This window comes from Lissotriton vulgaris, chromosome 3_1, assembly GCF_964263255.1.
Source record: "Lissotriton vulgaris chromosome 3_1, aLisVul1.2, whole genome shotgun sequence".
Taxonomy (NCBI): domain Eukaryota; kingdom Metazoa; phylum Chordata; class Amphibia; order Caudata; family Salamandridae; genus Lissotriton; species Lissotriton vulgaris.
Genome location: NC_141689.1, coordinates 773352343 through 773367648, shown reverse-complemented (window position 1 = coordinate 773367648; position 15306 = coordinate 773352343). Strand labels below are relative to the sequence as shown.

Sequence of the window (15306 nt, the reverse complement as noted above, 5' to 3'; positions counted from 1 at the left end):
CACGTGGTGCACTGGTTAGCGCAAGCTCTCCTGACACATACGCAGCACTCCACCCTACAGCTAAGAGACAAATGGGCGGTGGATAGAGGAAGGGCCTGGACGGACAAAGAATGGGCAATGGTGTTGAATAGCACAGTCAATGTTCCACGTAACTCCCGCTTCAAGATCATACAATTTTACATCTTACACCATGCTTATCTATCGCCTGTTAAAATTAACAGATACTTCTCGGTCACCGACACTGCATGTCAGAGATGCTCCCTGATTGGAGCAGACCTCTTACACATGCTCTGGTTGTGCCCCAGCATCCAGTCATACTGGGACACGATCACAACACTGCTGGCACAATGCACTGAAGAGGACATACCGCGCACATGGGAAGCCTGCATCCTGGGGCTCTATGAAAGGACTAAACTGAACAAAGTACCGGCTAGGTTTTTTGACCTAGGACTTGTCATGGCCAAGCGACTGCTCACCAAACACTGGAAAAACAGCGAACCCCCACATATTCGACACTGGCATGCCTCCTTTACCAACTGGGCGAGGGCGGAAGGCACAATATTGCGCCGAGAGGAGACAGCGGGACTGAGAAAATACCCCATTGCACAGCTATGGGATGATACCCTGCAGTCCTTCCAGCAGGAAAGCATAGAACAAGGAATTACTTGAGATATGGCCCTCTTTCGAAACAAACCACAGACATGGGACACAGTAGTGACCCCACGCGCCCGCCACAACTCTCCCCGCCTGTAACCAGACGCATGACACGACATGCAAACCTACCATGCAACAATGACACGAGGACATACCGCAAAAAGTACCAAATGCCCCCACGCCCCTGGTGCTACTGGTTCCCTAAATACTAGACACGACTGCACTAACTCTCCCCTCTCCTCCCCCTCCCCCTAGACGGGGACCCATACCCCACACGATGGACATGGCCAACATCTTTGCCGTGACCTAATGAAACTCACCCTACGATAACACATCGGCATTCCTACCGCATCATTAGCATCAGCATTGGCACTCCCACCTCACTACAATTATTTCGGACCCTCTTTCTTTTTCGCAGTTCCCCCCCTCCAACTTGCACACCTGAAGAGTCTTTCTTCGTTCTTCTCCTTCTTTTCTCCCCTGAATTATCCAACCTCCCTGTTTATACAATGGTTACGTTACAAAAACCAGGGTACTTTCACCACTGGTAAGATTCTTCTAAGTTTGCATGTGTGATATTGTTGCGGAGAAGTGTGGCTCACCGGTTAGAGGGGGCAGACCCAGAAGCAGAGGTCGGCCGGGACCAGGGTTCAATTCCCGACGCGGCAGGGTTTGGAGCCCAAATGTCCACGGACCTGATAATTCTCGCTTCGGTGCCTACTTGAATCAGGGGTTCACGCTCTGCAACTCTGGGCAATAGCTTGCTCAATCTCCACTACGGCCCCCGCGGCGGGATGCCTGGCTTTCACCTTGGGGGTGCCCAGCTGGGCTATCCCATAGGGAAAAACCAGGACGGGTTCCCAAAGCAAGCGCTGAGATACCCTTTGTGGTGATACGTGCGCTATATAAGAAACTACATTACCATTACATTACCATTACATTATATTAGCAGTTGCACTTCATCAGGCACTCAGCATTTCCCCTTAAGCTAATATGATGCACGAAACGCCGCGCACTGATTACAGGATATGGTCAGGGAACACATTGTCCTGTGGAGAACATGCAGCCCCACACCACAACTCATCACATCCTCCCCACCATTATCGCCAGACAGACGACACACCACATGCGTCCTCAACAGCCTAATTGCAAAACCGACACTGCACAAGAACAGTTTCTCATTTACTGTGCACATCACTATTGAGCAATGCAGTCGCTATAATGGTGTAAAAAAAAGATTACAAATGCTGTATAATTATTTTTTTTACTCTTCAGCAGTTTATTATCGTCATATGTACTGAACATTATTGCCAATGATTAAGAAATGCTAATAAAATATATTCAAACAAAAAAAAATGATTGTTTCTGTTTCTACATTTTCCTGTGGCTCATGGGAAAAGTAGTTTTTTTTTATTACCTTCTTACTGCTGTGGAATAAAATGAAGAAAGAAGGCATAATCCTCGCCTACAAGTCCTTAATAGAATTGAAACTTTCCGTTACGTTAGCTAGGATATTTTTCATTCAATACATAAGTGGGTAGCATTCACAATTGTCATATAATTTAGGCAAATATATGGATTATGTATCCGCCTATATGCGGCGGCTCTGAAGGAATATATAGAATAGTCTTCTCACACATCATATACCAATTTGTAATTGGGTATTTAACACATTTTTACTCTTGTGTTTTTATATTACCAAATTGTCCTGTAATTTTGTCATATATATGGATTATGTTTTTATGTGTATGATAGATACCACTTTGTAGGTACATATAGAACAGGCAGTTTTCTATAGATTTTTAAATAAGCATTTATCTGGAGTAATTAATTTGTTCTTATACTTCAGTGTTTTTATATTCGTTGTTGAGGCAATCTGCAATGACGTTCATTAACTATGCAAAAAAACAAAATTTCAAAATGTAAAATTTCAAAAGCTTATTTTTGAGCTGTTATTCTGTTATGTGCAAATTCGGATATTTGCCCATCCGTTTGTTTAATCCTTGATGAGTATGCATGTGTTCCGTTCCCATAGTAAATTTCCCTTTCTCCAAGGTCTGTAACAAATCATATCTCAATTTAGTTAATGGTTTGGGCCTCAATGTCTGATGTTGCCCATCCCATGTCTAACCCGGTCACCACCTCATCCTACCATGATGCCATTAGGCACCTATGCAAACCCCTTTTGTCTTCTTAGCTCTGGTGAATCAGTCCAAACCTTCTGGTTGTACTCATGGTCCTGACATCCTGAGTAGCACAGGTTGTGAACAAGAAGCAAAGTGTATAATTACTCCTGTGCACGGATGCAATGAAAATCTGGGCCATAGTGTACGGATGTCAGTAGCCTACCTGTAGTAAAAGAAAATATACAGCCAGGCTATCTTAGCAACAGTCATATGCAATCTGGTGCTGAATACTCAAGAGTCTGAAAGGAAGGTTTTTTTCATGATGGGAATACGAGCTACATTACCTATTTTTCCATATCTCTAAAACGCAGGGTGCTGCAGAAAGCAGATTGGGCACCGTTGATACTCATTGCTGGGCTGCCATTATAACCTCCCAACCTAGTGTCCTCTCCTATTACTCTTTGTAGTCATGCTCATCTTTGATCATGTACACTCCGCTGCCTTTGGTAGTACTCCAGATACTGCTTCAAAGTGGTCATTACCACAACCCATTGTGCTGGCAGTTTTCTCGAGACTGAGCGGTTTTTGGGAGTTTAATATTTACTGTTGAGTGATTTTCATATGGCTGACAATGAGTATGCTATCTTCCAACTAAACTTTCTTGCAATTACTTGAGCCTGATTAAGGACGTTATAAATCAGTTACTTGAACCTTCTTAAGTGGCAGTTGCTTCCAGACCATAGATGGGTTGTATGTGATGTCATTGAAACACACTTTCAAGAAACGCCATTACTGAGAAAGCATTTCACCTTAACTATATAATGAAAATGTGGAAGATAAATGGCACTTACCATTTCATATAAACAAATTCAGGATTTTTTTTTCTTTTTTTTCAGTTTTTTGCTAAAAATTTTTACAGTGTAAATGCAATGGTTGCAGGTCTGCCTAGGAGAAACATTTTTGTCAAAGATATTCCTTTCAGTGCTTTACTTCATGGGACAGTATTTCAATGTATATCTTTTACATTGGCAAACAATTACTTTGGATGTTTTCAATTCATTGACCCCCTCACCACCCCTAAACGCCACCCATCTCTGAAACCCTTTGAACTTCTAAACATCATCCATATCTGCCACTTACAAACCTCTCAACATGCCTAAATTACACCCATCCCAGACCTCTAAACTACACCAATCCCAGACCTCTAAACTACACCCATACCTAAACCCTAAACACTGTTCACATACCTAAACTCCACCCCCGCCTTGAACCCTAATAAAACCTGACCACTCCTAAACTCCACCCTTTCACTCACATCCAAGAAACCCTTTCCACGCCCAATTTCTGCCCATCCCAAACACCTAAAAACCCATGATCACTCCTAAACATCACCCATGCCTGAACGCAAAAACGCCTCATTACCCCTAAACTCCTCCAACATGTAATTTATTTTGATGTTTTTATTATCTATAAATATTAAAATATTTTTTAATAATTTTTATTTTTAATTTATTTTTAGTTCCTTAAAATTAAATTTCTTTAACATTGGCTTTGCATTATTTGGTTTCCTGTAACGTGGTCCTCAATTGTGGTTTGTCCAATAATTCACATACATCACATAGATGCCCCAGTGTTTAATTTGTAAATAGACAAGTGCCAGGCCCTAAGGCATTGATTGGGAGGCAAATGCAGTTTTCACAACCGACTTGAACTGCCATCACTGTCGCATTCCAGTGTAAACACTACCTATTAAACAACATACTTTTATAAATGGGACAGTTTGGACAATTCTATGTCAGGACCGGAGGCTTCAGATTATGCTTTTCCTTCTTCGCTGTTTATTACAATTACAAATCACAGCAGCCTAGAAAAGCACTGAAGTCTAGAAAAATATGACTGAATAATCTCCAAACCAAGAGATCAAGAACATGTAACATCACAATTCAGGAAGAGAAAAACTACATTTCCCATCAAGTCCATGGAAAACCACACAACACTAGTCCTTTCACAGTGTCCATCGCACGAAGATAGGGCGTCCATCTTGTGTCCCCTTCCTCTTTCTTCGCTGCTTCGCAGCCAGTTAAGTCCCTTGCTTTTTTCCTCTTGCGTTTTTGCTGTGGTGAGGGTTAAAAATTGCATGTTTGGGACTATTTATGTTTCTTATACGCTTGCGTAGCTATGTGAGGGCTCTTGTGGCGATGTTATGTCTTTTTTCCTCAGAGCCCTTGATTTAGTCATCGCGGGGACGCTTTCGCCCCTTACGCGATGTCCCCGTTTCTGATGCGGTGCAGCTGCGACAGCTAGAGGGAGCCGTCGCGTCTCGTTCCCCCTGGCGCGGTTCCTGTCACTGACGGGGAGCCGCGCTGAGGAGAAGGAGCCGCGCCGGAGCCTCGCCTTTGTTGCCGCCTCAACCCGGATGCCCGATTACGGGTTGTATTTGCCCCAACTTAACATTGACGCCCTGAAGGGGTCTGTACGGCGGATTACCGCCCTTGAACGCCTACGGGCAGTATAACAGCACCTTAGCGGTTCTCACCGCATTGTTTGATTCCGATCCCTACATAAGGGCCGATCTAGGGCCCCTTTCATTAGCGCGCAGGGGGGCGGCATAGACCCGGTCCTTGAGAGGGTCTGCGCGCTTGGAGGCGGGTGCTGCCTCGATAGGTCTGGTTTCCAGCCCACCTGATTGCTAGCCTCTGGCTGGGCCATACCCAGGTACTGCGCTTGCCTGGTAACCCCGTGCCTTATTCCCTTCTTGTCCTTGGGCAGGGTTGTTCATCATGGCAGAGGGGTACTATGTAGAAGAGGAAGAATCTCATCAGTACCTTAACGATGATGAGTTCTACGACGCTGTTGACAGCTCTATTTATCGCTGCGTGCAGGAGATTGTAGGCCCCATGGAGGGCAGGCTCTCCGCGCGCATTGTGGAGGAATGTGCAAAATTAGGTCAAGCACATTTGGGAGCGTCTGGAGGCCCCTCTGCGGCCTCTGAGGGGGTACCCCCTGCTCCTAAGAAACTTTGTAAGGACGGTGCTACTGGGTCCATGCAGGGTGTGGACAGGGATGCCTTTGAGCGCCTGCGCGACGCTTTTTTGGCAAAGGCAACCGAACCTACCCCTGCATCGACCCCAGCCCCGGGACCTTCAGGGCAGTCTGGGACAGCCCCTTCCTCCCCGGGTGGGTTCTCCCCGGCAGACACTGACGACGAAGACGAGTCGGTGCGCTCGTGGCGGCCGTCCGGCTCCGCGGCTGAACTTCCGCAGGATAGCTCAGGCATGCTGGACCCGGACGAGATTGTTCATCAGCGGTCGGCAGCCTGGGTGCCTGGGGAAAAAGTCGCGAAGTTTGTGGCGGCACTCCTCCGCAAGCCGCTGGAAAAGGAAACTCGGAGCTGTCTGAGGGGAGAATGTCCGCGTCCTACCCTGGAGGGGAAAGTTGCCATGACCCCAGAATTAGATGGTAAAATGGCCACATTCATGGCGAAATTTGTCAAAGACCCCCGAAATGGAAACGACCGATCCTGGCGTTCCTGTCAGGATAAACTGCTGGACGCCATAGGCCCAAATACTAAGATCCTGGACATGGCCGAAGAGGCCAAGGTTTCTGGCACTCCTATATCACCGGAGGTGCTGTTGAGCTGGGCGCAGAGAGTAGTCATCTTTCTGGGAAACGCCAACTGCGCACTCTCAACTGAGCGCCGCCGGTCGTTGTTGATTAAACTCGACCCCAAGTTAGGTGACCTAGCCTCTTCGGAGGCGGGCGCGGTGGAGCAGGGCGGCTTGTTTGGTGACCCCTTTATCAAGGAGCTGGGCAAATTTGTTAATACGTTTACCTCCTTGGATAAGGGCTAGTCCAGCATAAAGAGGGTCTTCCAGCAGCGTTTTTTCCCGAGGGGCCGGTCGCGGTAGGGGCCACGCGACCGGCCGTGGCTGTCACACTTTACCCAACAAAGGGCAAGGCTCCGGCAGAGGCCAATACAACACGTCGGTAAACTACACAAACTTTCACCCGACGAGAGGCCAGTGCTTCAGAGGGCGCGGAGGCGGCTTCCGGAATGACCCCGGTGGTAACAGTTCCCATGGTAAGTGTGATACCTGCAGATCAGGTGCAAATTGGGGGACGGCTGGCGGGCTTTCCGGACGCTTGGGCAGCGATTACAGCAGACGCATGGGTGCTGCAGACAGTGCGAGGTTTCCGCATGGAGTTTTACGACCAGCCATATTAGTTGAGGGTGCCACACCCTATAGTCTTCTCACAGGCAGATACGGCCTTAATCGACGAGGAAGTCTCAGCACTTTTACGGAAGGGAGCCATCTGCCGAACGGGGAGACATCCCTTCGGCTTCCTCAGCAACGTCTTCTTAGTCGAGAAGACAGACGGTGGGCAAAGGCCCGTGATCAACCTCAGAGAATTCAACGGGTGGTTAGTGTACCATCATTTCAAGATGGAGGGGATCCACCTACTCCGGGACGTGCTGCTCCCGAACGACTGGATGGTCCGTCTGGACCTCAAGGATGCATATCTGGTCGTACCCATTCACCCTCCACACCGTCGGTTCCTTCAATTTTTCTGGAAGGACCAGGTCTTCGAATTCACCGCCCTTCCGTTCGGGCTTTCATCAGCCCCTTGGTGCTTCACCAAGCTGCTACACCCGGCGGTGGAGGTCCTTAGGGGTCAGGGGGTCCGAATGATCGTCTACCTGGACGACATCCTTCAGATGGACCAGTGCCCCAACAAGTTGCTCCTTCAGCTCACTCGAACAATTTCATTGCTGCAGGGCCTGGGGTTCATCATCAACGAGGACAAGTCATTTTTTTACCTTCTCAGACGATGACGTTCTTAGGTTTCGTGGTGGACTCTGTACAAGCCTCCCTCAGCCTTCACTCGAGAAGGATTGCAAAATTCCGTCATGTGCTGAAACAGACGATGGCAAAGTCTCATTCCTCCCTGCGGCAGATTGCCAGAGTGGTAGGACTCCTGTCCTCCTCCATTCAGGCAATCTTCCCGGGTCCCCTGCACTATCGTGCCCTGCAACGCCTCAAGGCTCATCACCTCAGAAAGGGTTTGTCCTATGACCAGCTGGTTCCCCTATCCCAGGAAGTAAAAGAGGAGATGGCTTGGTGGCTCTTCCACATGGAGGCGTGGAACGGCCACGCAATCTTCGGGTCCGTTCCGGATTTGGTTATCGAATCGGACGCCAGCAGATCCGGTTGGGGCGCCCGCTGCGGGGATTTCTCAACAGGCGGCGTCTGGTCGTCAGAGGAACAAAGGCTCCACATCAATTGTCTGGAGCTGCTAGCGGGATCCTTTGCGATCCGCTGTTGGACCAGAGACTTGGTGAGATCATGCGTCCTTTTGCGTATGGACAATGTTTTGGCGGTTCGTTATGTGAACCATCTGGGCGGGCCCCGGTCCCGTGCGCTGTCGGATCTGGCGACGGACTTTTGGGACAATTGCCTTGCTCATCGGGTCTCGGTGACGGCGGAATATCTCCCGGGCCGGGACAATCAAGTGGCGGACTGGCATTCCAGGTACCTGAGGGATTCCAGTCTTTGGAAGTTGGACACCTATGTTTTCCAGTGGCTGAACAGCCTGTGGGGTCCGTTCTCGGTGGACCTGTTGCGTCCCGGCTGGATTTCCAACTTCAGAGATTCTACAGTTGGAGACCGGACCCACTGGCGGAGGCTACGGATGCGTTCCTCCAGGATTGGAGTCAGGGAAGGCCCTATGCGTTTCCCCCGTTCTCAATGGTGCTGAGGGCGGCAGCTCAGCTACGCCGCCAGGGGGCAGAGGTGACATTGTTGACACCGTTTTGGAGGTCGCAAGTTTGGTTTCCAGTTCTTCTGGAACTTTCCTGGGATTCTCCAATCCTACTACCCCGGCTCCCTCATCTCCTCCTCAATCCGAACGGGGAACCACATCACCTTGTCCTGCAAGATTCTCTCCGCCTCATGGCTTGGCGACTTTCCGGAGACGTTGGTCGCTCCCAGGCCTTTCGGACGCGGCTCAGGACCATTTGTCTAAGGCCTGGGCCAGCAGTACTACAAAGAGGTACCAATCTGCTTGGACCAGGTGGGTTCGTTGGTGTATTCGACGAAACCTGGATCCCCTGGTCGCAGGAGTTGTTCCCATCTTGAATTTCTTGACAGACCTAGCGACGGAAGGCCTAGCTTACCGCACTATTAATGCGATGCGGTCAGCCATTTCAGCGGCTCACGAACCAGTGGACGGGGCTCCAGTGGGAGAACATCCTTTTGTTTGTAGGCTCCTACGAGGAGTCAGACTATCTTTGCCCCCGGAGACGCGTTATTCCGTCCTGTGGGACATGAATGTAGTGCTAAATCTCTTTCTTTCCTGGCAACACAACAGGTATCTGTCCCTGAAGGAATTGTCCGCCAAATTGGCTATGCTCCTGTGTTTGGTGTCGTGCCGCAGGGTCTCGGATGTAAGGGCTCTGGACATTTCCGCGAGAGTTTTCTTGCCGGAAGGAGTGACGTTTACTTTGGGTCGTCGCACAAAGTCGGCGCCGAGATCGATCTCCTACCCGGCCTTTGTGGATGCCCCCAAACTATGTGTGGTTCAGTGTTTAAAAACATACGAGGATGTCACTCTTGAACTTCGCCCTCCGGGCGAGAGACAATTGCTCATAGCCCTGTGTAAGCCACACAAGGCGGTTTCTTCTCCCACCATAGCCAGATGGGTGCGGTGGGTGCTGCAGGAAGCTGGCATGAACACCAAGATGTTTGGCGCCCATTCGGCTAGGGGGGCCATGGCCTCGAAAGCTTTTTCTTTAGGTGCACGTTTGGAGGACTTGATGCGTGCGGCGGATTGGTCCTCGGATTCCACCTTTAAAAGGTTCTATTTTAAGCCGGTGGTGGAAATTGCGCATCTGGTGGTAAGTAAGCTTTGAACAAGCATAATCTGAAGCCTCCGGTCCCGACATAGAATCGAAATTTGCCTAGCTTTGTAACAGTAAGTTTCAATTCTATTAAGGACACAGAGGCGAGGATTATCCCTCCCGGTCCTTCGGAGGAGATCCTACCCGTATGGCTGTAAGTAAACAGTTTTGTTTCTGAGGCTATTTAATGTGTTGATGCATTTTTTCCTTGTGGATAGTTGATAATTGTATCTGCTGGATATAGTTACTCGTACAACGCTTACGCTGTTGTTATTGTACTCCACTAGGTAATGAAGGTTCGATACAGGAACGTTGAGGTTTCGGCGTGACTCGCGCGAAGAAAGAGGAAGGGGGCACAAGATGGACGCCCTATCTTCGTGCGATGGACACTGTGAAAGGACTAGTGTTGTGTGGTTTTCCATGGACTTGATGGGAAATGTAGTTTTTCTCTTCCTGGATTGTGATGTTACATGTTCTTAATCTCTTGGTTTGGAGATTATTCAGTCATATTTTTCTAGACTTCAGTGCTTTTCTAGGCTGCTGTGATTTGTAATTGTAATAAACAGCGAAGAAGGAAAAGCATAATCCTCGCCTCCGTGTCCTTAATAGAATTGAAACTTACCGTTACAAAGCTAGGCAAATTTCGATTCTAGGCCACGCAGAGCAGTAACAATGGTCAGGATGTGCTAGAAGTACTTTTAATTGTGTATTTAATCGTTAAACATCATGAAGTGCTCTCTTCAAAGAAAGGCCGACAGTACCACCATGTGGTAGACTATCATAAGCAAGAGCTGGTGTTAATAATTAAGTGCTGGTGATCATCACTGGCACAAATCAAATGCTGCATCGTTATTCTCTGGTGGAGTGCCATTGTAGCTATAGGGGAGATGGGTCGTGGATTCCCTCCTTGGTCGTCACCTACCCAGTCGGTCTTTAGACAGACTTCTTTCCGTCTCTCCTCATTGTCTCGTCCCTCGCTCCTATCCCCTCTCCCCCGAATTCTCTCCCCTTGCCCGCTACTCTGCCTACCCCCTGTCCTTTGTGCCCTTTGACTAAGCACTCCTTCTCCCCTTGATGGGGAAAATTCCAATATTTACACTTTGGAGTCTCAGCGAACCCGCTGAGTGAGTCCACTGCACCAAGGGAGCCACTCACACTTGAGGTATGGTATGGCACCCCATGCTAAAGCACTCCCTCTCCCCTTTCTGGGGAAGGATCCAGTATGTAGGCCTTGAAGTCTCAGAGAGTCCACTGCGCAAAGGGAGCCTCTCGCAATAGAGATAGGGAAGGGATACCACTTCCCCTGGGATCACAGCTTACTGGACTTTGGACGTTGCCTTGACTCGTCTACCGGTTTGTGTCCCCGTCACCCTTCCCCTCTTCTTCCCATGCTGTGACTCTCACCCTTCCCCCCCCCCCATCTCTTTCCCACCTTCATTATCTGTCTATTTCCCCTACTCCAACACCCCCCTGAATCTATCACCTTGCCTTCTTTTCCCCTTACGTATTTGTACTTATTGTTTATCTCGACCTTACAAGTAACTATGTTGCCATGCGCTAAGAACTGTGTAACCTTTGTAACGATGTAACCTGTAACTATGATCTGATGCTCATGTAAAGCGCTCTGATACCTCCAGGTCTAGCCAGCGCTATATAAAACTTTAAATATAAAATAAAATAAATAAATAAATAAAATAAACTGTCAGGTGAGGGTCCTTATCCTCACTGGTATCTGTCAAGGTTGGTTTTCGGATCCCCCAAGTAAGTGAGGCATTTTCTGAGGAGGAGGCCTGGGGATGCATTTGTTGTTTTTTAAAGTTAATAACTAGATTGTACATGGGCAGTGTTTTTTCAAATGTTTTGGTCACTGGGGGCGACTCATTGCCTTTTTGACAAAAACGTTAATTTAGATTAAATAGCTAGAGGAGAAAGGTAGCAAAGCAATAATGAGGATAATGGTGCACGATAAGGAGTTTTGTACAATTAATTAGTGATTTAAGTAATCACTGTCCGATAATTCTTGGGTACACAACAATCATTGTTCAACAACCTTTTAATTTTACTCACCAATTGTATGGCTATCATAAGAACAGTTTTAAGAGAAAATGCTCGATCACACAGGTCAAACAAGTCTTCTAAACTAGGTCCGAGTAGTTCTAGCACCATGGCATTATATTTTCCACAAGGGCCAAAATAGTAAACCTGAGGCACGCCATCTAGAAAAAGAAGAAAAAGATTTCTAAAATGACTCTACAGAAATAGGTTAAGACTGAACGGGAGGCAAGGGCATTATCTACTACTTTGTTTAATAATGAAAACATCTAATACATACAAGTACTTCCCATTGTAAGTAAAGATCAGGATGAAGCATTAATATGAGACTGCAACATTACAATGGAATGCCTAAGAAATTAAAGGACATCTTTACTAATATCACATCAACTTGAAACTGCACGAAACAAATAGAACAGTCGATTTTAGCACGCCACACAACAAATGCATATCTCGAAAACTACCTCCAGTCATCCAAAAACGTTTTGGATTTGTTAAAGGGAAATCGCTGGGAAGAGGTGGGAAACAGCCTTCACTCCAACGTTTTTACTCTGTATAGTATTTACCACACATTTTTTAGAAAAAGGAAGAGGTATACATAGAAGAAATAACTGCCATTTCTATGGCAAATGTTCAGATAATTTCAGTACCAGGAGTAAGATTGTTATTATTGCAAAAATAGGTAGCTGCTCAGATGAAATGACAGAACATTCAGAAAACCCAAGAGGAGATGGTGTGATTGTTATACTAAAATGTAAAAGGGACCCAATACTGCTTGTAAGTAGTCACAATGAATTCAAGTACTCCTGGTTGTCGTTTTGAAATTTTCATTGATGAGTCTTTAGGCCCTTATTTAGTGCACAATGTGCAATGAATCCTAGCATTCTAATGTCCAAGGGAAACTAAAACATAGTGCCACATAAATTAATATGACATTTTAATTAAGGAACAGATGTTCCGTATTTCTTTAAAATCTATGAATGATTTATATTTAACAAAAATTACTGTTAGAGGACACTCAACGCCTTTTGTCTCATAACAAAACAGTTTGAAATCCTGAATTGGCTTTCCTATATTTTGGAACATTCAAGCCTCGAATGCTGAACCATAGACACCGCACTAAATTAGTTTGTTTTTCTTTCACACAAAACACTTTTTGCCCTTCTCAGGGAGTGACTGCAGCAAATCAACCCTGCCCAACAAAAGTCTGGCTGCTATATTTTGTAATCACTGTAGTAGGTAGAGGTGAACAGTCCCAAATGCACGTGCAAAGCCCAGTCTCATAGTTCATTAGACACAATAACTAGCAACATCCTGTGAAATTAGGTGAGAGACGAGCAAAACCAGATGCCTTCATATACTAGATAGCTCAATCTACAAAGTCAGGTAGCTATCCAATACAAAATCAAGCCTTTTCCTGTTGAAGGCACTGGGCAGACTCAGACCTGACAAGGCCAGTTTGGTGCAGGAGTACCCAAAGGTATATTTTCAATCTTTGATGAATCTCCATTAGGCTTTTAGTAGCATCTACTGGGCAAAAATTGGCAATTTGCAAATGTATTTAATTTAACTAGATAATTGTTAATTTAAAAGTAAGATGCCCCTTGTAAACCTTGATACCAAAGGAGCAAGGCAAGCTGATTCAGAGGAGGCTTACAGGCTTTAAAATGGATGGGGACAAGGTTGCCCTTTTCTGTCAAAGAGTTTTTTTCCTATTTTACCTAAAGTAGCCCGACTATGAACAAGACATTATTTTCTATTTCTAGTACCGGATTTCAAACGTTTGCCCCACTTCTGAAGCCTCTGTCTGGACTGGGTAGATATATTAAAGATATTTGTACTCGTTTTAATATAACTGTTCATATACGGTTGTTTTTGGTAATGTGCTGGTGGGGGGGCCATACCCCAATAGTGAACATTTTCACTAAGAAGGGCGAAATCGAGAATGAACTGATGTTGTAAGGTGACTGATGTCCTCACTAAACCATCAACAGTGGAAATCAACAGGAGATCCTATATAAACAGAGGTTCAGGTGGATTTAACAATGGTAATAATATACAAAACTAAATGTCTCCATATGCACTATAACGAGAACCAATGTTGACTTTTGAACTACTCCTTACTGTTGGAAGGTTGTACTGTCTTGAATACAGACTTCATTACTATTCCATTTTTAGTTCTGCCTACATCAGGCATATGAAATGAAGTAAGCAATTAAGCTAATGATAGTTGTACATGTATTTAGATTTAGGCTCAAACATTGCCTGACTATTTCGCTGTGAGCATAATCCACACTAATCAAATATCTAAGAGCTTTAATTGAGCTCCATTTTCTCATTTCCCCAACATTTCCACTTCCCATACTAAAAGCAGTATCTGCTTCTCAAAGTTGCCTTATGCACTCAACAGAATAGCATTATGTCTATTTCATTTCATTTCATTTGTTTGTTTTTAAAGTATTTGTTTTAAATTACAAAATGTGATCCCTTGCCCAATAAATGATTTTGAGACTTCAATTCTCGCCAGTGAGCTCACAAGCTACTGCTTGATGGCACAGGCAGAATTTATAAAGTAGGCTACCATTGTGTATGCCACTTCATATTGGTTCTAGACAGTGATACAGTGATGGCTGTGATGCCAAAAGTACACTGTTCACGTTGACTGACGGACTTTTTCCTTCTTCTTGGGAGACTCCCTGCAACAATTTTGGAAATTCGCTCTCCTTGTTTGTTTTTTTCACGTTGTCCAGCAACAACCTCTTTATAGCATTCCTTAAATCCATCTCTGTTTTCACAAACATCATTGGTGCTTCTGGAAAACATTGTAAATCCAGATTTTTTTTTCAATAATGTATCCCTGGGCGCTGGCACATAGAGAATGGTATGATCTAGCCTCTATTCTAACTCTTTAATCAATGCTTGCACCCGGGAACCAAAAATTCTTCATTGTTTTTTTTTTTAGAATACATTTAGTGCCTACCACTACTCATTTCTGTCCCTGTTGGTGACTTTTTAATAAGCAAAAAGTCGCTGAAACTTTCAGCAAAACAGACATGGTTCACTCTTGCTATGAGACTGTACGATTTGAAAGCCCTGAGCTTAGGAACTTTATTTTAATCATAGTCTGCTGCACTGTATGTACACACTATTATTCCCCATTCACTGTATGGTTGCAGTGCGAAGGGGAGGGGAGGCGTGTGTTGCACTGCTTTTTTCCTCTTATTTGTATATCGTGTTTCTGATTTTTAATTCAAAATTAATGCTTTCTGGGTAGCTTTCATTCTGGCAATTAAGTGTGAATGAAGTTTTACAATGAGTTCCCCAATTAACCTTTGTCTTTAATATATCCATTCACCGTGACTCCTTTAAGGAATACTGGGTTACCCTTATTTCTAATGTTGGGGACTGAGAAGACTGCAGTGGATAAGCAGCTATCCACTTAAATGAAATGTACAAAAATGGATTTGTTATAAGTAGCGGCAATTTACGCCAGACTTCTAACAAAACAATTATTTTGAGAACTGACAAATGCATCAATAAGTTGGTTCCCAAAATGTTGATTCGTAGTGAGTCGAA

At 45.6% G+C, this 15306-nt stretch overlaps 1 protein-coding gene across 9 annotated transcripts in view; it reads right to left on the bottom strand.

The window, feature by feature from the left end:
- CSNK1G3 (casein kinase 1 gamma 3) overlaps positions 1 to 15306 on the bottom strand; it is a 443408-nt gene that overhangs the window by 256719 nt on the left and 171383 nt on the right. For all 9 annotated transcript variants that reach the window (XM_086961092.1, XM_086961090.1, XM_086961093.1 and 6 more), the window contains exon 5: positions 11746 to 11894. In XM_086961092.1, the coding sequence (XP_086817218.1) occupies positions 11746 to 11894 (149 nt within the window). The remainder of the gene's footprint in view (positions 1 to 11745; positions 11895 to 15306) is intronic.